The sequence below is a fragment of the Rissa tridactyla genome, chromosome 10, assembly GCF_028500815.1.
Source record: "Rissa tridactyla isolate bRisTri1 chromosome 10, bRisTri1.patW.cur.20221130, whole genome shotgun sequence".
Taxonomy (NCBI): domain Eukaryota; kingdom Metazoa; phylum Chordata; class Aves; order Charadriiformes; family Laridae; genus Rissa; species Rissa tridactyla.
The window spans coordinates 11,348,401-11,375,449 of NC_071475.1; the positions used below are offsets into that span (position 1 = coordinate 11,348,401).

The 27,049-nt window shown below is 44.4% G+C and overlaps 1 protein-coding gene across 30 annotated transcripts in view; it reads right to left on the reverse strand.

Annotated features, from left to right (window-relative positions):
- Nucleotides 1–27,049, reverse strand: part of FOXP1 (forkhead box P1) — a 395,027-nt gene that overhangs the window by 66,792 nt on the left and 301,186 nt on the right. For 26 of the 30 annotated variants that reach the window (XM_054215936.1, XM_054215932.1, XM_054215937.1 and 23 more), the window contains 3 exons: nucleotides 9,788–9,925; nucleotides 8,616–8,705; nucleotides 3,056–3,215 (listed from right to left, as the gene is read on the reverse strand). In XM_054215936.1, coding sequence (XP_054071911.1) covers nucleotides 3,056–3,215; nucleotides 8,616–8,705; nucleotides 9,788–9,925 — 388 coding nt within the window. Of the gene's footprint in view, nucleotides 1–3,055; nucleotides 3,216–8,615; nucleotides 8,706–9,787; nucleotides 9,926–20,657; nucleotides 20,735–27,049 lie in introns of those variants that run through there. The other 4 variants (XM_054215961.1, XM_054215952.1, XM_054215950.1 and 1 more) reach the window with 2 other exon arrangements.

Below are 27,049 nucleotides of genomic sequence, written 5' to 3' on the forward strand. Positions count from 1 at the left end.
AATCTCCGGGAGCAATCAGGAACCCAGATGCCTCAGTCCTATTATTTTCCCGTACTGGTGATCTGAAGTGTGATCTGCAGTTTCATTTTGCACATACTAAAGATCTAGCTCTCCCAGCTCAGAACACTGCTGAAATGGGGTTTATTTTTAAATTCCTACTATGTACAGATGTAGAATCTAGATTATAGATGTGTCTAAATACAAAGCAGAAAAGATTACACAAATATAACATTAAAGGATGTGCTATTTTGTGGAAGACAATAGGCAAGCACTAAAAACTAAAATGAAACTAAAATACAGCTTTAAACAATGTATTAGTTTAAAAAACATAACAAAAAAAATCACTTATGAAGTAGCATTCTCTCCTTAGAAACATTTATTACTATTACAGATACTTAAGAATAAAAGCAAAATGCTTTTAACTGAATTCATAGCTACATTTACTAGAGGGATGATTTTTTTTTTATATGCACATTTACAGTATTTGTCTCAGTCTTGCAAACTGTTCTGAAAACAAAAGGGCATGACGTATGTAATTTTTTTTTTAAATAAGAAGTGTCCATTACCAATTATTTTAAACTATAGCCCTGGCCCTTCATTGTATTTTTCAGGACAACTAGTCCCCTTCATTATGAAAGAAAATGTAGGCACAGGTTTAAAAAATGTATGTTGTGGGGACAGTTGACAGATTACTGCTCACGGAACTCAATTTCCCAACCCCAGGTATCACGGGCTCAAAGACAAACAGAGTTGCTCAACCTCTTTGTGTCCTTGTACCTCCATACCCAGGTGACCATGTTCAAGCAAGCAGAAAGTTGATTTAAACCTCATAATGACATCAGTTTTAAGCCATCGTCTCTCTGATAAAAAAAAAATATAAAATATCGTGCCGCACTGCAACCTGCTTGAATTCTCAAGTTACTCTTTCCTCCCGCCTCCGAGCCCCCGACTCCAGCCGCCCCCAGCGCTCGCAGCTCATTTCCCTGCAAGAACCAGCCCTTTCTGCTTATGTTCATGTCGTCTCCGACGTGCAAGTCGGCACCCCTTAGGTTTTAAATACGCTCCTTCGCGAGGACTAATAGTTACACTACCCTGCTAACCATATCAATCAATGCCACGACTGCTGAATTACCTACTGGTGTCTCCGATGTGTTACCGCACAGATTACACTTCATGCATCACCACATTCATTTCTTTCACATTACACATGAGCGTGTCTTGTCACTGCCCAATTGCCCTCCTTTGGACAGCTTAACTGATGTACTATACAATGAACCTTACCGAGCAAACTTAATAGTATAGGAGCTGTGGGAAAAATTAGAAAGGTTGAGGCTTGAGTCCGGTGGGTGTGTGGGAACAGCCTGGGATGCTTCCAACAATAAATCTGAAGCGTAATTAACGCACGTTACACCGCTTTGCAAGTATAAATGGCCTTTCGGCTACATGCCCTTTTTCCTGGGCTCGTTTCATGCCTTCTCCCCCATCACACCACGCATCGATGGTGCCTACACCAGCCGCCACCCCAGGCCTGATCCTGCACCTCCCAGCCAGGCACCACCTTCCCGTGCATCAGCCTTTGGCTCAAGCACGGGAATAATCTAACCAGGTGTCCAGCTCTAAAAAAAAAAAAAAAAAAAAAAAAAGCTAAACCGAGTCTTGCAGAAGGAGGCGTCAGGTCCCCAAAAGCTTAGCCTCTCAAGGCAGGAGTTAGGAGCTCAAATTCCTTTGAGAGCCTCGCAAAAATAAGACTAAATAAACCATGCCAGCCACACATCAGACTCCACTCCCCAGTTCTGTCTCTCTTTATCCATCTAAGTTAATATTCACCAGCCACCGCGCTCTCCTTTTGCAGCTACACACAAAAAAGGAGGGTGAAGAACAGAAGCAATTTTGTCCCGTCCCTCCCATTTCACTGAACAGAGCTGGATGTAAACTCATTATATGGTTTAGCAACTAGTAGCAGCCCTAAGGCTGCTTTGAAGAGCCCAAATCGCTCAACCTGAGCTGACTCAAGTTGTTGAGGTAGATGTTTAAATTTATTACAGGGCAAGGGATGGAAAAGGCACGATTATTCAGAAATGCCAGCATCATGGTTGAAAGACCTGGTCTTCCCTGAGCCATGCCAACTTCGAACAGTCTGCCTGAATCACAGCAGCCAGAGCTCAGGCGAGTCTGTTAAAATATCCCCAGGCTTGCAGAAAAACCCAGTTTAAAAAATAAAAAAAATTATTCAAGCCAAGGAGGAAAAGAGAGAATAAAACCCCCAGGTTGTAATCACTCTCGAAAGCACGATTTATGTAGTTACTGCTTTCAATGTATCAGTATCTTAAAAAAAAAATAATCTAAAAATAGGGATTTCAGCAAAGCAGTAACTCCTTGCGGAGCGCAGGACCGAATAAAGATGTAGGAGGATCTATTTGTCAATAACACCATTAAAATTAAACAGAGTTAATCCTGATTTGCCTCAGAGTGGAGGGCGGAATGAAGCTCTGATGCACACAGGCAGAGAGAATAAGGCCGTGTAAAGAGGCACGGAGGGGAGACACTGCCACCTCTCCCTCTTGGCTGCAGCAAAGGGCAATCAAATTTCTACACTTCGGCAGCGTGCGGATCACAGCTCCTCCACGCTCGGCTTCTCGCCAGGCTGGAACCAGAAAGGGCCCAAATAACACCTTTAGAAAAGGAAAAGCTGCTCTCACGCTACCCTTAGCCATGAACCCAGCACCAAGAATCGATTAAGACAACTCCTGTGAAGGATTTCAAGCCCAGATTAGTGCAACCCGCAGCTTCCGGTCCACCAGACTGGCTATAACTGCGCAAATTGAATCTGAACTCCAAACTGCCTGCCTCCCGCTAGCCAGAGTGGTCCACGATTTCAACGTGGCCCTTCTCAAAAAATATCTTTATAATGCCCACCCTGCCTGTCAGGATTTTTCTGTGCTTATTATTTCATGAGCCTATGAGATCTCTTTCTCTCTCTTACGAGTGACAATTGTGTGTGCGTGTATGCTATGGCTTTGCCGGATGGCCGGCAGCTCCCAAACCCCTCACCTACCTTGTGCAAGGGGTTGCAAAGGCAGAGTAGGCTGGCCAGGCTGGATCGTTAGCAGCCCCTGACGCTGCAATGACAGGAGGTGCTGCTGTTGCAACTGCTGCATCTGTAAGAGTTGCTGCTGAAAGGCCAACTGCTGCGTAGCCACCTGCTGTTGCTGGGGCTGGAAAAGAAAAAAGTAAATAAAAAAAAATTAAAAAACCGCACATTTGTCAATACAGAGCAAAGCATTAACAGAGGATTTCCAGGGCTCCTTGTCTCAACACACTTCAACTTCTGATGGCAGTCACCAGTATGAAGGCAAGCTAGCGAGCCCACCACCCCATATCAAAGACCCCAAGGCACATTAGGTGCCAGAGCTAACCACAGGGCTGCAGTCGATTCCCACCTCCAGTGGAGACTTTCATCCTCCCCAAATCCCTCCTGCCATCCCAATTAAAAATGTATGCAACGTTTCTTGGTCCACACTACCACGTCACCCTGGTCCACGTGGTCGTGTTTCACCCCAGAAATGGCCACGTTTCAGTGGTGGGTAAAGCAAACGCTGCAGGCAGCTGATAAAGTCCCGGGTAATTCTTTGAGGCAAAAGCACATGTATAAGGTGAGAATCACACCACACGATCACACCACACTTAGACATAATGAAAAACAACGCTGCACTGTGCTCCGTTTGCTCATGCAAGGGTTGTCTCAACTATTAAGGCAATACGACTGGCTTAATTTATGGTATTTTATACTTACTCTCTCCTTATTCATCCATCAAGCCCCACAATACTTTCTGTTATGCTCGGGATTATTCTGTGCTGTATTTAAGGCTGCTACTCCTGCACTTTGAAAATTTTAATTATTCTCACTAGAAAGAAGATGGAGTTGCTTTACTCCACAGGGATGTGAACCTTGAACCTTCGAGGTGTAAAAGAACATGTTGCTTTTCTCACTACTGTACCCGGAGAAGCTTTTAACTACTCTGTTTATCACTTCTGACATAAATAAATGAGAAAAAATCAGACCTTTGAAGAAGAAAAACTTCATCTAATATTGTTAATTAGCCATGACAAACGATGAAATAACATTGTAAATCTTTCATAGAAACAGCCACTAGATTTTAATTACACACATTCATAATTTAGCAAACAACATCTTACTTGAATGTGAGTGTTTAATGTGTACAGTACTCCAGGCTTCAGAGTCCTTAATTTTGTTCAGTTAAGGAAGCCTCTAGGTTTTCCTTCCATGCTCATCTTGTATTTTATTTGCTTTGTTCTTTAAAATCCATGAAAGGCTTTGCATTTTGATAAATATCTTTTTATTTATTGTACAATGACAGGAGGAAAACTTTTGTTGTGTAAAACATCAATACATCATGCCAGTGTTTAGCAGTTCCTTGTGCTAGCCAAAAAAAATTAATGTAGATTTCCTTAGTAATTATCTGAGTGATAGAAAGATAATACAGTGCAGTAGTACAATAAATAGAAGGAAATTATCTAATATCCCTAATCTGCTAGGAATCATATCAAGGTGGAGGTCTTATACACATTATGGCTAACAATTATGGAAAGAAAATTAACTCTTACAAAACTACACACTCTCACAAACAAAACCCAGCCAGATCCCAAGCTTTTTGTCGCCCTTCCTTGGCTCCGAGCCAAAGGATCACTGGCCCCGTTCCCTGCTGGTGGCAAACTGGGAGGAAAAAAAGAAAATCCAAAAACCCACCGGAGCTGCAGGAGCAGGACTGAGGGACACCAGCCAGGGGTCTGGCCCCCACCTTCTCGTACCACCATGTCCCAACAACCTTAATACCACAACCAACCGTGTACCCACAACTGTACTGACAGTCAATTTATCTTCTTTATAAAGTCCATTTATCTTATTTCCAAATAAAATCTAGGACTTCAAGAAGAACACAGTTAAAGAAATAGGTGTTTAGATCTTCTGAAACTCAGGAGAGTTTGCATTTCTTTGCAACAGCTTGCTCAGGCAGATCCAGCTGTTGCAACTATTTGCAACAGCATCAGATGAACGCAAGCCCCAGCAACAGTTATATTAGGAGTTAAAGTAATGTTTGCTTCCATAAATATTCATTTTCTAAATATATATATACTTAGTATGTATTTTTGTAGATAATAAATAGTATTACATAAAAATCTAGTTACAGTAAGCTGTGTTTTACCTATTTGCCATCCGATTATAAAGTTGGCACATTGTTTTTTTTAAAAAAAAACCCTTCCTATAAATTGACTGATGCCCGTTCGGTTGTCTTCTCAGCTATCCTAAGAAAAGCTCTTGAACACTCTCTACTTTGAAAAGCCAGGATATAAAAGTATACAAGGCCCATTGTCCAAGAAAGAATTTAAAAGCAAGACACGTTGCCAAAGTGCGCTCCCCACCCAGTTACCAAACACAGGATACAAGGCAGTTTGTTTACTTCTCACAATTGAATGCATACAAAAAAGGTCTCAGTGCAGTCCTGTTGTCAGGTCAGTAGTCAGTGTTAAAATGCTGAAATATCCTGATAAAACTTGCATTTTTGATCCCCTCCCTAAAGCTTCTGTCAAAGGTCTGTTTTCCTTTCTTAGGTTACTCCCTACTGCCTAACATAAACTGTCACAACTGCCGGAGGACAAACGGCCCTGTTCGGAAAACAACCCGCTCCGTCCAGCGCCGAAGCACCCAGCGGGATCCTCCTCTCCAGCTCCCCCCCGCCATCTCCCCCCGGCCCTGCTGGCTCTCGGGCACCGCGCGGGGCTCACCCTCTGCTGCGCCCCCAGCAAAACCCACCAAAAAAACATTACTGGGGTCCCTCTGTTATTCTCCTTGGGGGTCCCGTCCCTTTTACCAGCGGGGCTTGGGAAGATTTGTTGTGTTTTTCTTCTTTCAGGAGGGTACAATAGGGCAAGGCACTAACAAAACGACCTGGGGGATGCAGTACATGAATACGCTCGTTCCATCTGTCAAGGTACAAACTCAGCCCTCGTTAGCAGGGCAGCCGCCTGGCCCCGCCACGGCACTGCTCGCCATGGTACCCGACCAGTGGGTTTTAGTACAAGAAGGAGGGGGGGGGGGGAAATAAAATAAAATAAAATAAGAGACCGCCGCCTACATGCTAATTTAGCAAAAATAACCTCCTTAAGGCAGGAAAACCAGGGCCGAACAAACCTGTGGGATGAAATGCATGGCCAAAACAGGCCTCTCCTAAAACCATCAGCAAAAATATTTCCCCCCAAGCTCCAGAAAAAGCTGAAGAGACTTGGGCCCCTTGTTCTCTGAACAGCTATCGTGTTAAAACGCTCTTCTTGAAACAGGAAGGAGTCCTTTCTTATTGTTGCTTTCGATAGTCTAGCATCAGAAGTGTGACCACAGTAAATCAGTGTGTTAGATATTGAAATGCCATCACATTGTCTAACTTCCCTTCTCGTCTTTTTTAACACAAAGTATTTTTTCTTTAAGCTCCAAGCCCTCATCTTTGTGTCTGAGATGCTCTCCTGTCTGACAACAGCAATTTAGAAGAGTTAACTTTTATCGTTCATTCTGCTGTGTAACTTTCCCCTTCAAATTTCTTTATCTGCCCTCTGAGCTCATCTGAACTTTCATGTTCTCCCAGCATGCAGGCTTGCATTCAAAACTATGTCTAATAGACCAAATAAGAGGTTAATAAGAAGTGGCAACAGAAAGAAAAAATACAATCCCTGGTAACTGATAAGAATGACAGTGGCAGCCCTTTATTGTTTGTCTTCAAATATAGAGTTAAAGATCTTTAAAAAACTAAATTTTGACGCCTTTGAAAAGAAAGAAGCACAAAATAACAACAGGGGGTTATTGCCTGCCAGCCACAGGGGAGAAGCTCCATAATTCTTATTCTCCCTTTTGAAGGCTGTTAGAAATCTGATTCAAAAAAGCAACAGCAGAAGGAGAAAGCCTCTTGAGGCTATCGCCATTTCCTGTGATCATGCATAATGCGTTTCAAAAGTGGGTTTTTACCAATTCTGTTGATCAATTGCACCTCCTTCATATTCCCTCTTTTTTCTGCTGTGTTTACATCTGATGTGACTCAATGACAAGTGCTGTCTGAGACTGTGAAACAGACCTGTCATGTTGATTTATGGGCGCATCAAACCACGACTTGTCCAAACTGAAGCTCGCAGTTCATTAATTAGAGAGTTGTGACTTTGAAGTCAGCTTTCAGACTGTGGTTTTTAACATTTGGCTTAATTTATATGCTCTTGAATGTGGATCTCTAAGGAAAAAACTGAAATTCCCTTCTTGTCTTTGAACTTCTTTTGACCGCACAATAATCATTTCTTTGTCCAGAGTGATGCCTGCATCCCAGAGTCATTAACGCGCATTGAACTGCCACTGATGAGTAAGCCCTACTGAATTAGAAAAACAGCCAGCAAAACAAAGCTGAGAGCATTCTGCACAGTGATATCTCACAATTACATGCCTTCCCTCCCTGTGCCATTTCCATTTTAATTACTGTTAGTCCTTTAGATTTACATTTTAGACACTTTTTAATCTGTTCCCTTTTTATTATAGTGGCGCCCGTAAGCGTGCTATGGTTAAGGTTGTGTCAGCGTTTCCATTATAAACCCCCGTATTTTCAGGGGTTTATAACTCATCTGGAAAAATTCACTCTGGGTTGAAACTTGGCACAGGTGGCACAATTTGCCAAAATTTCGAGGGGGGGGGGGGGGGGCATGGAAATTGGTCCATGCTTTGAGCAGCGCCACTTGCAAAGTGACACTATCGCAGGACATCATGCAATGTCTCGTGCCAAGAGGCAGCTTTCTAGGATCTCCCCAGGCCAGCAGTGATGTCAGATTAAACACGAAACTCCTTGTGCCTTAAAAACAAATGTAATGACAGCGAAATTAAATTTAAGCACACCCAAATCAACAAACAAAGTTTAGGATGTGACAGGTATTTTGAAAGGAAAGTGTATTTAAAGGAGAGGCAGAAACCACCCTGGCCTGTCCCGGTCCTGCCATGGACTGTGGTGGCATCAGAGTGAGGTCTCCTGCCACCTTGCCGCAAACAGGCAGCTTTCCTGCACTACCTCTGCCTCTCAGACCTCGCTACTCGGTGTCACCGCCTATGCTGCTCCACTGCGGTCCCGGTCCCTCCTGCTAAGCCCCTGCTGTGAGGAATGTGCAACCAGAACCTCTCCTGTTGGAAACCGCAAGCCCAAACTCAACATCTCTCAGCATTTTTGCAGTGTTTAGAGAAGACAGCACCATATCTGGGCCTGCTGCCTTGCCCCCGCCCCTTTACAACATAACTAACTTTCAAAAGCACTCTCCCAAGATACAAGTCTAGATGCTTGCTCCAGTACTCATACCGAACATCAAGGCATGGTCCCCTGCTATAAAATATGTGGCAGCAAGCAAATGGAAAGCACAGGAAAATACAGGCGAAAACAGGACAATAACTCTAAATCTGAAAGCTGAGACCCGATAGAGTCAGTTCAGTTGTGCAATCATTTATAAGATGAATGACAGTTTAATAGCCACTAGACAGTCCCCGGGGATCTGTGGTTTGAAAGTAAAATGGGTATTGTCTGTACCTCTTTAGGCTGTTTTCCAGCATGTTGTTGCTGTAAAAGTTGAAGCTGCAACTGTTCCTGTTGTTTCTTATAAAACTCTTGAAGCTGCTGCTACAAAGAAAAGGAAAGATGGTAAGTAACAAAGTGGAGAGCCAATTCAGTGTCCCTTTTGGTGTAACACACAAACTGTGATTTGAAAAATAGCATCCTTTTATCTGTAATGGTCTGACCTTTAGTTTGAAACTCGACAATAAATTCAGTGCACACTGACTATTCTTGGCATTATCGTTTGAAAAGTAATCTCCAAAATGAACTGATGAAAAACATACCATTTTCTACACAAACTAATTAAAATAAGGCAAGGAATGACCTTTGATTGTAACAACAAAGCCAAAATGCCCTTGCTGAGAGAGCCTGGCGAATCTCTGTTGTGAAACACACATGCTTTCTAAATGATAGGGTTTGACTGTATTAAGTGTTGTTCAATACATGCATAGACATCCTGGGAAATACTCTCCTCCCCGCTCCCCAGATGTGCGCGGCGCAGGCAGCGCTCCGGCGCGGGCAGGAGGGAGCCTGGCAGCCAGGAGGGAGCAGGCAAGGTCAGGCTGGGGGGGGATGCTGAGCCCCCGCTGTGCCATACCCTACGATAACGGAGCCTCGGGGCTTGTCGGTGGCCAGCTTTCGGCTGAAAAAGGACCACAGGCTGTGAGAAACACTGACACACCGCACAGCATACATTGGCTGAAACCAAACAGATTAAGGCTTGCAAACCTCTTCGCTTTTATTGCCACTGTTTCCATAGTCCTTTACGGTTCCAGATGGACATAACGAGGTCTAAAATGGGAAGTATCGCCCTACTACCTTCTTTATTCCAATTAGTCAGGGCACACCATGCTTTCTCAGGATGCAGGCAAAAGCAACAGGGACATCTGCCGAAGTCCTGACACTTAAATATGCATCTGTATTATTTAGCTGATCTTGGAAACACTCCTAGCACTGCTCCCTGGATTTGTTTCCAGTAGCTATTTCTAGAATTAAAAACAAAAGAGCAGTCAGTTCATCTCGGAGCACGGCTGCTCCGAGGTTCGGCCCTAAGATGTGGGCAGCCTCTTTTGCCAGGAACATTTCGGGAAGCGAAGCCCTCTGGTACCTATAGGGGCCACCTGAGCAGCCGTTAAGGAAAGAATTACCTGTTGAAGCATGAGTGCCTGCTGCTGCTGGAGCAGGACTTGGAGTTGCTGGGGAGTTAGCACTTGTTGCTGGAGGATCTGCTGCATTTGCTGGGGAGTGATCACTTGAGGTGTCATCATAGCCACCGACACTGGAACCTGAAGCGGAAGAGGAGAGCAAAGAAGGGTCAGAGCGCACGGCCGTGGCTCCTCCGTGCCACCCGCTGTCCCCGTGCCTGGCACCCAGGGTGCTGGAGGCCAGAGAGTCCCTAAGCCCCCCGCAGCAGGCACCTGGGTACCCACCACATCCTCCCAGCCATGAAATTCCCCTTTTGCAAAACATTCTTATGACGGGAATTGTTTAAAGCAAGCAATATGGTAAACCCCAGTAAGATTTATTTATTTTTACAAGGAACCGTCAACTGAGTCCTTTCCCTCCCAGAAAGCCCTTGCCTTCCGCACAGAAATCCAACCGCCGAGTATCCTGCGCTGATGGGATCTAGACCCTATTACGACAGGTTTTTAAGAAAATTGAAGGAAGGCTCACTGATGTGAATAACAGCACTAGACTCCTATGCAATTTTAACAGAAAGGCCCTACCACGATGTCTTTACCATTCCATATTCACCCAGCATACAGATGTCTTCAATTCTTTCATATTATGTGAGATACCATTAAAAGCCGCTTTCCATGACATTTCAGTGACAAACAGCTACAGTGATGAACTTGATAGCATTTCATATTTGCAACTGTTAACACGTTTCTGCACGGGCATCTTTGCAAGGAACCTGTACACTGTATCTGAAAGGATGATGTCTTGTTCAGATAAAACACTGACATTAAAATGACAGGCTGTCTTGGCCAAGGTTACACAAATTGTATTCAAGCGGATACCTAATGACAATGCTATGAATTCTGCAAGCTTTCTAGAATGTAATTTAGCTATTCAAAATAATCACTGCACTTGTGTTTAATTTGCAGACTACATGAGAACCATTTTGTCAGTCCTAGTAATGCAAGAAGACTATTTCCCTAGAAACCCACCCCTCTACCCTCCACCCCAAAAAAGGAAAAGAAAAGGAGGGGGAAAAAAAAAAACAATAGATGAAAAGACAAAACCCATATGAGTTTTAACAGTAATATTTAAGCACCTTACCTTTTCTATAGTTTCAAATCAAATACGTGACAGCACAAAACTAAAAGCAGTAAAGGATATACTTTGCTAAAAAGGATCTCCTGTCATCTCGTGTATTACAATAAAAGGTAATAATATGTTTAGCACTTTTTCTGTGCACCACTTTTTAAAAAATCAGCAGACAATAGCTGATCAGAAGATAAAGGAGTTTTAAAAAAAAAAAAGTCTTCCAGTGTAGTAGTAAGCAAGAGAGAAATGCAGTATTAATTTTATGTAACGTAACGTCTTAATATGCAGTTTATCTTGACTTTTTCACATGATTTGTCCTGTCATTTGCATAGCAAGCTCTCATTCCTAATTTCACAGTCATTATGCACTGATGTCCTGATTTCTCAGCATCACTAATTTTGATGAACTAAAAATGGTTCCTGAAGGTCAGACGCGTGTACACAGTGCATCTCCCCGTGTTGTTGTGTACATGTTGGGTGCCAGGGCCAGGCGCCGCTTTGAAAACATTTGCCTGAGCAAAGCCTGGCAAAGGCTCGCACGCCTCCCACATCCCATTAAGGCAAACACGGCGAGGTCCTCTGCGCGTTCCCCGTGGCACCGCGCATTCCCACATCTCTAACGCGGTCCAGGCAGGTGTGAACACAGGCAAATGAAGATTTAATTACGGGTCAAAATGGCACTCCCACCGAAGCCAGCGGCCGTTCTCCCGTGGCCGGCGCCGCTTGCCCCTGCCTATGGGAAAGCCAGCATCCGGCCACCGTGCCGTGCCACCGTCTGGCCACGCAGGACCAGCTCCGAGGACACTGAGTCATTGGGATGGGTAATCCCATTAATTCAGAGTATCTTAATCTGTAGTCTTTTAAAAACTTTTCTGGGAGTAGAAAATTATTTAATTAAATACTGCCGTCACTATCTTCGCCCCGAAGCATGACTCACCTTCATTATTCTCATCCCCAGAGAAGTTTACTTTACCCTGGGGTTTGTACTACCTTTCATTGAAGTTGGACTGAGCAAACAGAAGAGGAAGCATGTTTAAGTGTGTTTTCTGTGCCCTTCTTGGAAGATAGACAACACAAATACTCTTCAGTCAGATTTATGACGACAAGCAGGGATACAGACAGGAATAGGGTGGGGTGCTGCAAACCCTACACATCGGTGATTAATACGAAGGGCCGCATTCTGCCGTCAGCTATGCGGAGACAACTCCCATTCACTTCCATGGCTTTTTTGCATGTTTATCTTGGGATAAATCTAAGGATTTGGCCCAGCCTTTGAAAACTGGCCATGTACCTTCCGGTGAAGAATCTCCTAGCTGCACACTCTTTGCTAGAACAGAAGCACTTAACCAGCAAGAAAAAGAAAAGAATAAATTTTATATATCTGTGGCACACCTAGAAGTACAAGTCTGCGTTGATCCGTTCAACTTCATTTTACCATCTGAAACCACATTTTCACACTACATCTGCGTCTCTAAAGAAGGTCCTGCCTTCCATTTATAAACACGGCTAACAACCACATTTACCCAAAGTTTGTGCTTCAGCTTCTCACAAAAGCAACTTACGGAAACCTTTCACAAAGAAATTCAAATAAACCAGAAACTACCATGCTAAAAATGACACGCAGGCCCCGGACAAGCGTGGGCACACGTACGGTTTGAGGACTTTAAATAGTTAAGAATGATGGCCTATATATCCACTCTCTTAACTCCCAACGTCCAACTTTTTCATGTAGCTAGTCCCTAGTAATACTAGGAATCAAAGGGCATGCAGCACCAGCAATAGGCTATTATAGCCCACACTTTATTACCCATTACTACCGAGGTCATTAGCGGTAAGAGTGATTGTACTGGTCTTAACCTATTGATCATTGTAACTACTATCATTTAATCCCGTGTTGAATGTCTGGAAAGCTGCTAAAGGCACACAAGAGAGAGTGCTTTAGCGATGAGAAATATAGCCAAAGCTTGGAAATTACACTTTGATTCATAAAATCTAGCCAGTGGTTTAAATCAATAGTATTTAAAACAGTCATGTAAGTTCTTAACTACAGCTCTCTAATATTTATGGGTCCCTTTTTGAGTGTATTCAGTCAAAACTAAACTTTATTTTAGATACTGTGCAATATACTTTACATTACGTTTGATAAAAAATATTTATTTCTGATATTTTGTCCGATAGTAAATGAAACCTAAACTGAGGGCTATAAATTAATTTTAGATTTCTATCTCTCAGATGTCAACTTAAATGTGTTGCCAAAAAAAATTACAAACCAACTTTAGAAATAGCTTAACTGTTTAAGTACATGAAAATGAGCGTGTTTTATGAGTTAACAATGAATCACAGAAGGCAGTTTATGAAGAACTAAAATAATTCTGTCTTAGTGCCTTCAGGGAGCTGAAGTTCGAATTAAACTACTGGCAGATATATTTAAAGAATTCTAAGTTAGCATGCAGAGCCGAAATCAATCTTTTCTCTTTTTTAAGTTGTTTATTTCTATTTTCCACATGAAACACGATTGTTGTTATTGATATGATTAACGAAGTACTTTTGGTATTGTTGACTGATAACAATAGGGTGTGGTAGATACCCAGCTGCATGTAAACCTGGCAGCAAAGGTGAAAATACAGCTGCAATTTGGCTTTCGGAGCTGTACTAGTATAGACCTGCTGACATGCTAATACCATCAACGGCAAAAAATGTCTTTAATACTCACAATTGTTTCCCGACACTCTTTCTCCCAGGGTTTTGCCTGCTGCTCCTCCGCATCCCCCAAAGCCCTGCCGTCCCCCGCAGCCCCCTCCACCACCCCCAGTTTCAGGCTCTGCAAACACGCCGTGTTTTGGCGAGACCAAGCAAGGAAAACTTCCACAAACTTGGGCCAAGTTCACCTTTAACTTCGCATCGGAGTTCCAGCAGGGATGCATTTGTCACTCCTCCATACAACCCAGACAAGGGTCACGGGGATGAAAATGATTTAGTCCTATTTAATCATCTCCATTCCCCCATTTTCAGTGATATTAATATAATTAAATACTAGCTAAATAATTTCAAGTAGTTTAATCTTGTATGAAGTGGAAAAAAAAAAATACCATTTCCACACAATGTGCCTTCGATGTTGGATACGGTTGTGCTCCTGTTAACTGTTAGCAGGCATGCATGGAAGATGGGGAGGATTTCCTTAATTCATAAAGAATAACTCTGCCAGAAAATCCTTTTCTCCTGCAATGTATGTTCATACTTGATTTCAGTTAAGACCTCATACCAGGCACCTTGGATTTCCAAGCAGCAATTCTTTGGTTAAAGATTTTGTGGTAAAAGTTAAACGGAGCAAAACACAGCTGAACACAGAAACAGCGAGTAGCTGAGGAACAGTTAAAAATAAAAGTGGATACAGCCAGGCAAATACAATTAACTCGAGCTGCCTTATTAGAAAGCTATTATGTGCAATACATCTGAAATGTGAAAAAAATCTCAGCCGAAACAATGCAAACCAGCTTCGCTGATGCCACAGGAGGAGATAAACCACTGATACACTGGCAGACACGATGCCACAAGCCGGAGCAGAGCCCAGCAGCGTCAGAAGTGCTGAAGGCAGGACCCGCTCCCATCCCCAGACTAAAACATTTCCGACATCGTATTTAATCCTCCAAAATAACAACAACAAAAACAAAAAAATGCCACTGCTAGAATTATTCACGCAGAAACTGCAATGCTGTTTTATTATGCAAAATGGAATCTCGCTTTTAGACTTAGTTATTTTGCCATAATACCCTTACAACACATTAAGACAGGTAATGTTTATTATATTAATGTAAAATCAGCTAAGTAGTCTGTCATTAGCATAACAGTTCTCTCCATAACAATACAACTCCCTATTAAAAGAGGGAGGGGAAAACCCTCTTTAAAATTAAATTAGCATTTTATTATTATAGTTTTGTTTATTATATTTTATCGGGAGGGAAAATCTCCCTCTGACCCACGGAAGGCAGTACGATGGGCTATGCTGACATTCCCCGGCATGTCAGGATGTCTGCTGTCTTCTATACTCTCTTCTAGCTGAGGAAAAACGGGAATATTTTCATATTTGTTTACAGAATGAAACATCTGATCTTATCTACCACTTCTCATGCATACCAGGTTTCTCACTAACTGCCAGGATAATTGTTTCTGCTATAATAAATACCCATTTAATTTGCATAAAAATATAAAGTTTACATAAATTAAATCCTTTCTACATCTAACATTTGTCAAATAGAGACTAAACCGGAACACACACAACCAAATACTCATTTAATAAGCTGAGTGAGATTTCAACCTCGAGATTATCATCATCATTTTTTACATTTTAAAAAGTTATCGGTTTTGTTTCCTGCTCCAGCATGAAAGGAAAAATTACAACCTGCTGTACACAGTTACGAACAGTGGTGATATTTTATAATGATTCAGTTTAAAAAAAAAAAGAAAATCCATATTTTTTTCCAGAGTTTAGGAAAGGAAATGTTAGATCAACATATTCTGCCAAAAAAGCCTCAAATAAACCAACAGCAATCCTGCTTAGAAACATTCAAAATACCCCTAAAGCCCTTGAAAACCCCTTGAAACCCTCTCGCTCCCAAACACCCTTAATATACTGCGAATGATCATCATGTCAGACTCCTTACATTTGTGTATTAATTCATTAATACATTAAGGAGAGCTTAATTAAATAATAAAAGACTGTGATTGAATCGGCAACATTTAATATGCCTAGAATTTCATGTGAGCAAAAAGGAAGTGTTATACAGAGGGTCTTTTTTTATTTTTTTTTTTTTTCTATGGCAGACTTCGAAGAACTGCAACTCCCGACAGAGATTCCTAGGGAAGGATGAGCCCTCGCTCCCTGAGTATTTTCTCCCACACGAGTCGAACCCGCAGCCGCCTGCCCTTCAAACTTGGGGCATTTCAGAAGACAAATATTGTCCTGGCCAGCTGAAAAAAAAATGAGCAAGCTCTTGAAAAATATCCACCTGGTTAAATCACTCTGTTTATTTCCCAAACAAAACAGAGCTCTGCCTAAACACTCGGTTAGGCTTCGCCACTCCGGTTGCAACCGTAGCCTTTTTAACAGTTGTAAACTTTATTTGCTTAAAATGTGCGGTTTTTCACACCTATGGCAGACACCTACAGCTGAACATCACAGCTAAGCACAACGGTGCAAATTAGATTCTAATGAGAAAACATCAGTTGCTTCTTTGACAATCTTGCCATTCACTGATTTAGTCCTAATGAAGACACACTCCAACCAGCAAGCTCGCCGTGTTAAAGGTCAAAGCACGTTCAAAAAAATGCCTCGCAAAATCAAGGCAAATGGGAAACCTGTAAAGAAACCTTCTCATAAAGTGGCATGGCAATTAGAGTAATTGTGCAAAAAGCCGTCTTCGGTAAAAAGTAAAAGAAATTAAGCTGCCACTACTGTAACAGGTTAGATGAAAATCAAAATTTAATGTATTCTCCCTTGTGTCATCTTGTTTTGTCAAGACATCAAATAGAATTGGAAAGTACAAAATAACAAGCCCTTGAGAAATCACAGAAGCCGACCTTTTTGATGTTGTTGGTTTACCTTGTTCTCAGTTATTTGAACAATGATGTTTCAGATTTAAGGGCAAGATAAAGCTTAAAAATTAAAACCCGTTGTCAGTTTGGGGAGGAGGGGGAGTTGTCCCTCCCAAATAACAGAGCATCTTACCTAATCAATGAAGGCAAATCCGTCCGAAACTACTGCACAGAACAATTAGCAATTCCACTTATTTGTTCAACATTTGTCTAACATTCATTCAAGTTCAGTACAAACCACAGATCCTCCTGCTAGCAGAGGAAACTGTGCTGGAAAGGTTAAAAAGAAAAAAAAAGAAAAAAAAAGGTAAAAAAAAAAAGGTTGGGGAAGAGCTATTTGCCAGTGCTGCCTCTCTCCCCAGTCTCTACACGGCCACTTTAGATCTGCAGATGAGCGCATGATGTACTTTTTTCCCGTTCCTTATAACTGGAAAGCGAAGCTGAGCAAGCAAGCACCTTATAAAAACAAAACAGTACAGGACATTTTAACTGAACTACAGCAAAGTAGTTTCCAGTAATGCAGTTCTGCTTTCAATAAAACAAACAAACTGCTTAAAACCAGCCAAGCCTTTCACCAAACAATAACAAATTTAGCTTATGGTGTCAGGACTTTCCCACAATCTAGTTCTGCAGGTGTTGATAAAACTGCCCCTGCTACCACTTTTCCCTAGCAAAGAGGGGAGAAAACAACATCAGTGAGTTATCCTGCTACCGGGAAACGTTTTCATAGAGTGCTGTGTCCTTCCAGCTCAGGTTAGTCTACAGCAGCTCTGAAATGACTAAGAAATACAGAGCAAGAAAGCACAAGAGCTTTTCAACTCCTTAAACTTTTGAATGCAAAAATCCTCCTTCCCCTTACCTTTCCTTCAGCTGCCCAGGGCATGCAATCGCAAATACAGAAACATTTTACACTGAAATAGTAATTTGTTTAGCTTCAGGATTTTACAAACAACACGATCCTCAAGCAACATCAGTGCTCGAGCGCTGCCAGGTTAAAACGCTGCGTAAGAAATGGCTCTCACTGCCCTACATCACTTTCAATGCCTAAAAACCCCCTTTAACCTTCTCCACACAACTGTTGCAACCCCTTTTCTTCTTTGCACACAACTAAAACCAACTCAGCTGGCGCAGACGTCAAAGCCCCACCGTCCATTAGTGCAATAATCCATCTGTGACCCATTACAACCCAGGGGCGACACATTACGACTCCACAGTGGTGCCTGATAACTATTTACGCCCCAGCATAAATTTCAGCGTGGGGCTGCGAGTTACGCTTTTAAAACACGTCGAGGGCTCATGCGGCTGTAGAAGAACGCGAGGCACCCACACCTTCCTCTGAGCAGCGAGATCCCCAGAAAGCCAGCGCTGGGATTTCATTTCTTCCCTGTCAATCCCATTATATTTATGACTTCTCTTCAGTTCAGCTGAGTGACTGGTCAGAGCCTTGTCTCAGAGCTTTTTTTTTTTTAAAAGCAAAAATAACGCTGCCTAAAAAAGGGAGGGCACAACGGTACAGCTCGGTAAACTGTATGTTAAACAAGACCAAGAAAAACACCACCCCAACTGTAGCAAACAAAAAAAAATTTCAAAGCAGCCCTTCCTATCATAAGCTTTCTGATGATTTATGGTTTACCAACTCAGCAAGGTTACGCAACACTGCATGCCTTTAGATGCATTATTTGAGTCAGTTGAGATTTAATTAAGATCACAGCCTCCAAAATCCCTGTCAAATGAAAATTCACAGAAGACAATACACTATATATCCTCATGCAGATAGTCTCCATTCCATGCTCTGGAATAACATAAGTTAATCCTCGTTTCTATGGTGGCAGACAAAAGTTCACTAATTTTGTTTTCTTTTGACACTTGTGTTGTTTTCTGGTTTATGTCATGAGATCATTCCCTTTTGAGAAGGGGAGGGGAGCTGATATAGGGGGAGAGGAGGGAGAGCAATATGTCTGAATATGGCAGCAGATGTATTTTGACATTCTCACAGCTCTGCCGTGATGTCATCAAGTTTTCATATAATTAACCCCTGCCAGTAAGAGCATCATTTCATGACATCTGTCCATTGGGAAGAGGGGGAAGGAGTCAGGGACAAAACATGAGAAGTGCCTCAGTCTTGCTCTCACACTAAAACCACAATCAAACAAAATTAAATTAAGGCTACAAAACAGCATTCACATCTTCCCCACCAGCGACTGGCGTTTCCCAATTCATTATCTGCCCCAGCTGCCTCCTTACCTCGGAGATGCTCCGAAACCACGCACCCAGCTCATCCCCAGCGCCTTCCCCCTCTCCTCCTCCTCCCGATGGTCCTGGGGCAGGGGAACCCCTTCCCTCTCTAGCCCAGTTCCTCTACATGCTAAACAGGAGCAAGTTAAAACGGTATTTCTTAGAGGGAAATTGCTAGAACTTTACCTCATTCCAGCGTATTTCTATTTGCGTTATCTTAATATCTGCTTGCTTATCTCATGGTTTAGAAATGACAGGTGCTAGCGGTCTTTTGTTTGACAGGCCACTACACAAATAACTGTCTTGCCTGAAAGGGCTAATGCACTACTAATGAACAATAAATCAACTTTGATTATAAAGTGTCAGACCAATCAGTTTGCAGTTCAGTTCTATCACCGTCTAGGCCAAGGCAGCTACTCTGTTTAGGTAGGATTTGGGTTTCATCTCTGCAGCCTTATCAATGAAATTTTTTGGAAGTAGTCACAGGAGATCACAGAAAGCCCTCTGACAGCAGATTTTCCGCTGGCTGTGAGGAGAGTGCCTGCTTTTAAAGACTTCCTAGGCTGCTACCGCAATAAATACGCATACAATCAACAAAAGCCACTTCTTAACCAGACAGACGAACGCTCTAATGACATATTCGCATATAAACACGTATTTTAGCCGTGATTTTTAAAACAGCCAGAAGCAAACAGAATTGCTTTTTAACTTGATGTAAAGATGTGCAAGATGCCTGAAAGCTGTGCACAGTAAACATACTTAGGAGGGGCCTGATCCAGCAAATATGAATTTAGCAGGCAGAGAGCTTACTGCTTCGGGGGGGGAGAGGGAGAGAGACCCCTCTCCTATCACAGCTACCGCACATGCACAAGGCAGTCCAGGATTGGGCCCGGGAGCGTCAGGCATGAAAATTAGCTCCGGTCCAAATGAAAAAGACTTCAACGTTTCAGTTTATTTATAAAAAGGCAAACTAGCCTGCGTAAGTCACTTTTTATTAGAAATAAACTTTAGCGATTTATAGTAGTTAGCAATTCAACGCTCATTGCTAGAATAAATCCAACCATTTCGTTTTCATAAACAGATCTTAGTCACCCCGAATGATTCACATTTCCTGCCACCGAACTTGTTTTTATTTAAAAATATAAAATGGTAGTGCTTCAAACGCTGTCACACGCACAGAGACGACCGTGTGGCGTTATCGAGTGGCTTTTCCCTACCACGAGCACAAGGACGGGGCGAACCCCCCCCAGTGTTTTGTAAAACCAGCTGGCTTTGAAGGAGTTAATTCCAAAGAGGAAGAGTGTATATGCACTTTGCTCTAAACTTACCACCCACTTCCTAAGGGTTCCCTCCTCCCCACCACCACCACCCTCCAAAAATCATCTCGTTTGCACCGAAACGCTGGCTCGAAGGTTTGACACTTCGCTCAGCTCCATTTAAATCCCGTTACGTTTATTTCACCGCTGCTCGTAACACCAGTCAACGTCAAAAAACAAAGCTCACTCACTTAATGTCCCCCTGGTAAACTGAGTGGCGAACCCACTCAGCGCTCCCGGCTCCCTGACATTTAAACCTGCCAAAAGTATTTTACCCGGCTCCGGGCACTGCTCCCGCCCTTCCTCGCTCTTCTTCAAAAACTACATTACCGAAGGGAGAGCTGCCCGTCCGGTTACGCGCACCGCCGAACAAAAGCCGGGCAGGACACACCAAAAACCCCCACAACCATCACCACTTTTAAAAACCTTTACAGCAAGTTGCGCGGCGCGTCCCGCTCCCTCCCCCTCCTCTCCCAGGCGGCGGCGGACGCCGGCAAACCGGGACGGGGACGGGAGGAGTCACGTTTGGCTCTTTTCGACAGTTTGGGACCGGGCCCGCTCGCCCCCCGCCCCCCAAACCCCTCTCCCCGGGGCAAGGCACCCACCTGGGGGGCGGCGGCGGCGGGCGGGCGGCGGGCCGGGCCATGGAGCGGAGCGGCGGGGCGCGGAGCGGTGCGGAGCCTCCGCGGGTGCGGGCGGAGTGTCGGGGCGCGCTGCTGGCGGGGGCTGCCGCCGCGCGCGCCGCCACCCGCGCGGCCCGGCCCCGCCCCGCCCCGCGCCGCCGCACACCCCGCCCCGCCCCGGAACGGGCTCCCCCCCCGGCACCGCGATCAGAAACTGCTTAAAAGCTGCTGTCCCCCCCAAAATAAATTATTTTGTGGGTGCTGGGAGTGACGGGGGGGAGGGGGGAGGTGACAGCCGGCACAACGCTCCCGACAGCGATGCGGGAGGAGCTCCGCGCAGCACCGCGGGAATCTCGCTCTCCTTCCGCCGCAACTTTCTCTTCTACCGGGAAAAAGTGGCTTTGACTCGCCTTTCCCGAGAGTTCTGTCCCTGGAAGCTCCGGATCTCAGTATCAGATAATAATAATAATTAAAAAACCACCACAAGAAGCCTCTGAGAGGAGTTTGCGCCAGCCCAGCACGGTGCGCCTGGCCCGCAAACGGCACACCCGTCTCCCCCCACCACCCCCCCGAGGGCTCCCCGGCACGGCGGGGGGACACCCCTCCACGCAGCGCCCTCCGGAGCAGAGCCGTGTCCGCGGCCGCCGAGCCCCACCGCTGGGCTGGGGTCCGCGGCACCCCCGTGCCAGGGCTCGGCCCTCCCGTGTCACTCCGAACCAGCTGCCTCAAACTCCCCCCCACGGGCGAGCTCAGGAAATACTGTCCGTGCCCCCCCGCCAGACCCGGCGCTGTGCGGTCCCCAACCCAGGCACCGCCACCGTCCCCGTAACCCATCTTCTCTGGCCCAAAAAGCTGCTCTCCCCTTCGTCTCGGGCAGCAATACCTGGACAAATCTCTCCTCCTATTTCCATAGTATTTTTTTTTTACGTTCTCGCACAGTTTCTGAAGAGGCAGACAGTTACTTCACGTGCAAGTGAAAAGACAGAAACCGCCCTGACACGGTCCCCAGGCAGACCCGGACTTTATTTGCCGGGCGGTGAGACAATAGCCCCATTAGTTATGCTGCTAAAGAACCTCACATGAAGCAAAGACAAAGGACCCAATTTACTGACAACTTGTGATCTGATGTTAAATGGGATGTGATACGGATTGCTTTCCACCCTAAAGTGTTTTCGTGTCAGATAACAAATTTATTAATGGGATTTTTTTCAGGTCACAAAAATGTGACCCCACCCTCTTATGAATATTTAATAAGGGACTAAGGGCATCTTTTGCAAGACCCTAAATCTGCCAGAAAGAACCTACATGAATCAGAAAGCGCCTGCCTCTTAAAGGGGCACACATGCACCGAGCAGGTCAGCACAGAAAGGGCATGGGAACAGCCAGTATTTATAAGTATTGTATCTATGCAAAGTCAAGCAAATAAATACGCACACACTCGAACACGCTGGGCGCTCAATAATCACATAAACCAGTAATGCAGGCAATGAGCTAGTAATAATTATCGCCTGTGCTTAAGAGAATCCTTCCTGTCCTGGACTTCAAAGTAATCTCAAGGAACTCAAATTGCTTTGGGGGATATATTACAGAATACATAGACTAAACTTTTCAACGGTTTCTCTTGCGGATCACCTCCTCCTGCCCGCTGCGTTTGCACAGAGCATCCCTGTGGCAGCATCCCCAGCTACCCTGACGGTGAAGGAGCATCGGTGGGAAACAGCTCTGTGCATTTAACTCACTGACTCTGCAGCCGAAACATGGAGGGGGCGCAGACCCTGGCAGTCTCTGCAGACCACTCGCAGGGTGCTCCACAGACCCCAGTGCAGAAATCTTCTGATCTATCTTGTCTTCTCCAGCACAAACTTCTCACACACACGACCCTCAGTCCTACTAAGTTCAATTCTTATTTCTCAATGCCATATCCATGTCCATGCAGCTCGATGAAAGACCAGTGCCCTCCTCCTTCATTGCTGTCTGACCACACGCCTTCGGACCATGCTCTGACTTACTGTATTTATAAAAAAAGGAGACTCTATGAAGCCTGCCACTTTGCTCAAGGCACTTCTCTTCTTTCCAGGGGCACAAAAAAAGCGTAATGTGGCAATGCAAGGACAAGGCTGTGAGCTACATGCAAAGCAAAAGCACAGGGCTGGCTCTGGCACTGACAATTCTCCCCAGCCTTGGGCAAGTCACCTAGACATTTTTGGAGTTTGGGTTGGGTTTTTTTAAATGGCTATGACATTGAGGATGCCTCTCCCTCCCTCAGTTTGCAAAATTTCTGGCCTGGCTCTGGAGTTGCCCGCACACCCGTCATTTCAAAGGCAGTCAACGGCCTCAACATCTCTGTCTCCTCATCTGCAAAACGGGGATAATACTACTCATTTCAGGATCTTCTGTAGGCCCATATTTGCAAAACACTTTGAAAATGAAAGGTGCTGTCTAAGCACCGAGCGCTGGCCACAGAACCTGCAAGCCGTATTTTTTAAAGCATTTTATACCCTTTCATATAAAAGCTTCATACCTGCCAGCTCAGCCAACATCTGCTGTGGGCTAAAAACTTCACTCTATTCCCTTAGTAACGGAGATGGTAGCACTTGTTAAGTAAGGTCACCATGAAATATAATGCATTTTTAAGCCAGCAGAATATTTTAAAAGACCAAGAAGAACCATAAACTCCCACTTTAATTCCATTCAATTACGGAACGTCATCACAGACAGAGACAATCAGACAGGGATGTTCACAACTGAACACATAAAGTAACAAATTAAAAATAACTGGGATTGCTCGTGGCAGACTAGGCAGCTATTTGGCACCGCGTGCCCACGAGATCTGATCCATATTAAGTGGGGGTATCAACACCTAGGTGAAAGAAAATAATCACTGGAGTATAGCATGGATGCCAGGCTCTAAAGTCCAAGTCAGAGGAATAGATTATGAATTATGATGAATAGAGAATGGTTTTGTTATGCCATTATTTTACAGGTACATTTTATTCACAGACCTATCCATGCAGAAGCCATGGACTTGCCCACAGAAAAGCCTCAGCTGCTTGCGGGGAAGGGGAGAAAGAAAGAAAGGACAAGAAAACCACATAGTGCAACCTCCTCTAACCAGAGCTAACCTGCCCCAAATTAGGAAATTTTATGTCTAGTCCCAATACGAGGCAATTTCTACCTAAGACAGCAATTCATCTGCTCCCGTCCTGGGGATGCCCCCCTGGGAAGGCAGGGCCAACCAGCTCTTTTGCTCTCTGGCAGCGGATGGTGGGCCAAATCCCGCGCACCCCTCCCTGAGCACAAATTTGGAGGAGTTCAGGTGAACTTTGGTGCCGATGCTCATGGGCAGTACGGCTATTGCGCCCACCCGCCGCAGACACCACCAAACCTGGCAGAGGCCAGTGCCAAATTTTGCTGTTGGGCACACGGGCCGGTTTAAAAGCAAGCTGCTGTTTGCAGTTCTGAGGGAAAAAGCTGTCTCGGATACTATTCCCACTCCTGGATCCCCAGGCCCATTTTTGTGGGGTTAAATCACATTTTCCTGTTTTGAGAATGCTTCATTTTCCCTTGTTGCTGCTTGAAAGACCTACAAAAACAAATGGGGAAAACAACTGACTAAACAGGAAACGGTGAAACTTATTACCCACGAAGTGCTGAGAAAAAGGACAAAGTAAACATTTTTTTTGGGTCCCTTTTAATAATCTCAGCTAATGCCCTCATGGTAAAATATCTTCAGGCAGAAAAGTGATTTTTAGGCTGATGGTGTCTGTAACAAAACAGAACATCAAAGCAATTAACATTTCGGTAGCGCTTGTGTCCCTGTTGCTCTTCTGTTTTTTGATGTGAAGCTGTCATTTTCCTTATTGCCCCTGCAAATTCTGCACGAAGAAGGCTCTTTAAATCCCCTCAGTGTTGTACAATGGCTTAAATTTCACTTCATGGCATGCTTTAAATTACCATTCACATCTTCATTTAATGCATCATTTTATAATGCCAGTGTTACTAGTTAATTTATATATACACAGCAGGATGTGTCAACATTCAGGTGAGTTATGAATATGATTGTGCAGGAGTTATGGAAGACATTTCAGCAAAATTATGGTTCCCTCTAAACATAAAAATATTAATAATGAATCAAACATCACAGGTAAACAACAAATTTTATATAATTGCACCCCCATGCTTCCAGATAAATAAATAAATAAAAATGGCAACATTTTTGCTCTGCATTCATATTTGATTGATCTTAATAAATTGCCATCTCCTTTCCTAATAAACTGTAATCTCTTGTTTCCGCCACAAAGTAAAATTTATTAGCACACTCTTCTACCAGCAGGTCTGCATCACTCACAGCACAGTGTGCAAATTGTTCCAAGTATGCTTGGGCATTATTCATAAATTATTTTTCTGCCCCAAAGTACACAATATATTGAAAGGTAATCACCACTAACTGTTCTTGGTTACTTTCCTTAATTAAGTGAGATAGCATTTATGTCACGTACAGTAGAGGAAATGCTGCAGTTTTCCATTAAAACTCCATTTTTTTGCCATGGGTTGAAACACAGTGTTCATACAGAGAAAGCGTGCTTAGGACAGGAAAGGCTGGAGGTGGTATCTGGTAGGAGATGGCAACACCTCCACTTGAAAAGAACAACCCCTGTCTACCAAAATAACCCACTGGGTACGACAACAGTGATGGCTCCGAGAGGGAAAGTAGGTGTTTTGTCATGATGTTAAAGTTGCCATGGTAAGAAAAAAACCCCACAGAATGAAACATCAACAAAATAAACGTCAATCAAACACATTTTTGCCCGTTAAGTATTAACCCGTGAACTCCTGGCCACCCCAGCCGGATCCTCTCCTGCTCGCTGCCTCTGCGCTGGCAGGCGGGGGCTGCGGGCTGGAGCAGCCCCACTGCCCCCAGCTTGGCATTTCGAGGTGCGTCCCCCGGTGTGGGGCTGGTGCAGGTGCCGCTGGTGTGAAACACAGCGTCAGACGCACTGCCCTCTCCTGGTAATCTGCTCCCGTCATCAGGAGCCTTCACACTTCGCCTCCTCTGACAACCACCGCCAAGATTCCCCTTCTACAAAACCGTGCCTACTTCCACAACAGCTTACGCACGCTCACCCCTACGTACACACATACATCGCCGCAGATTTAAATTACAATAAATCGGATTAAATATGGGCCATTTTATGTAGAAACACCTCTCAGCCCGTTACACAGTTCACTCGCACGCAGCCCAGGAGTGCCAAGCGATATGTTCTGGTTCATCTGTGGGAATAACCTGTATCACCGCCGGGCATCTCGCTGGTTTTTACTCACTCTGTTGGGAACGCATGTCGGCGTATTTTCAATAAAACACCTTCTTAGCAGTAATGGGCCACTGTTCTCATTTCAATGGTCCCCGAGGTTTCATGATACAGTATATTTAGCTGGCTCATAGTTCCAAGTTTTCCTCCAACATTCAAAAGCTATTTTTAATTTTTTTAAAGAAGGCAGTCATGGGAAGAGCTTTTGCTCATCTTTTCTTTAAAGAGGAAAACAGTTAACTTTGTACATGCAACAAAACAACTCAAATTATTTCTGAAAGAAGCGCTCAGGCAACAGCCCTCGTGGTTAGACAGGAGCCCACAGAAAAGCCGTGGTGCTGCTGCTGCTACCTGGGGAAGGAATTTGAAGGCGTCACTGGGATCCTCTGCTCCTGCTACAGCAAATGGCACCACGGCTCCACGAATCAAATGCACCTCCAAAATCCCAAAAAGCAGCAGAACAGTGCGATTTGCAAAGCTGGCAAACAACACTAAAGCCAAAAAGACTTACTGCAGGCAGGAGGATGCAGAGGAGCCCTCTAAGATGACCTCTGGTTGCCATACCGGACTTGCAAGGTATGCTTGTGCAAGGCAGCGCTGAACTACCAGGAGGAGCTACTAAAGGTCCCCATGCCAGGTTCCCCTGAATACGGATAAAAAGCTTTTTTGGAAGCAGGGTATGGCGAGGGAGGCCTCCTCGTGACCACCATCCTGCGACGCACACAGGGTGCTTCTCCGCCTCCTTGCTGTCTCTGGGTCAGGAGCATCCCCTCACTCAGCCCGGCAGGACAGGGGATGGGAGGGGAGGAGAAGCCAGTGGCACACTGCAGGGCAGGAAGAGACCCAGCTTGGGCACAGCCATCCCCTGGCCTTTGGCCATGTCAGTCATTTTGATGGTGCACGTCTGGTTTCACATGGAGGAGAACAGCCAGCCGTACCAGCTAAGCAAACACCCCAACTATAGGACTTTGCTCTCGGATCCCTTGGGGTCATCCGACCGGCTCAGAGTCCTTTGTGCGGCACTAAGCAGGGCTCGCTGAGTGCTTTGAGGTTATCCTTTGTACT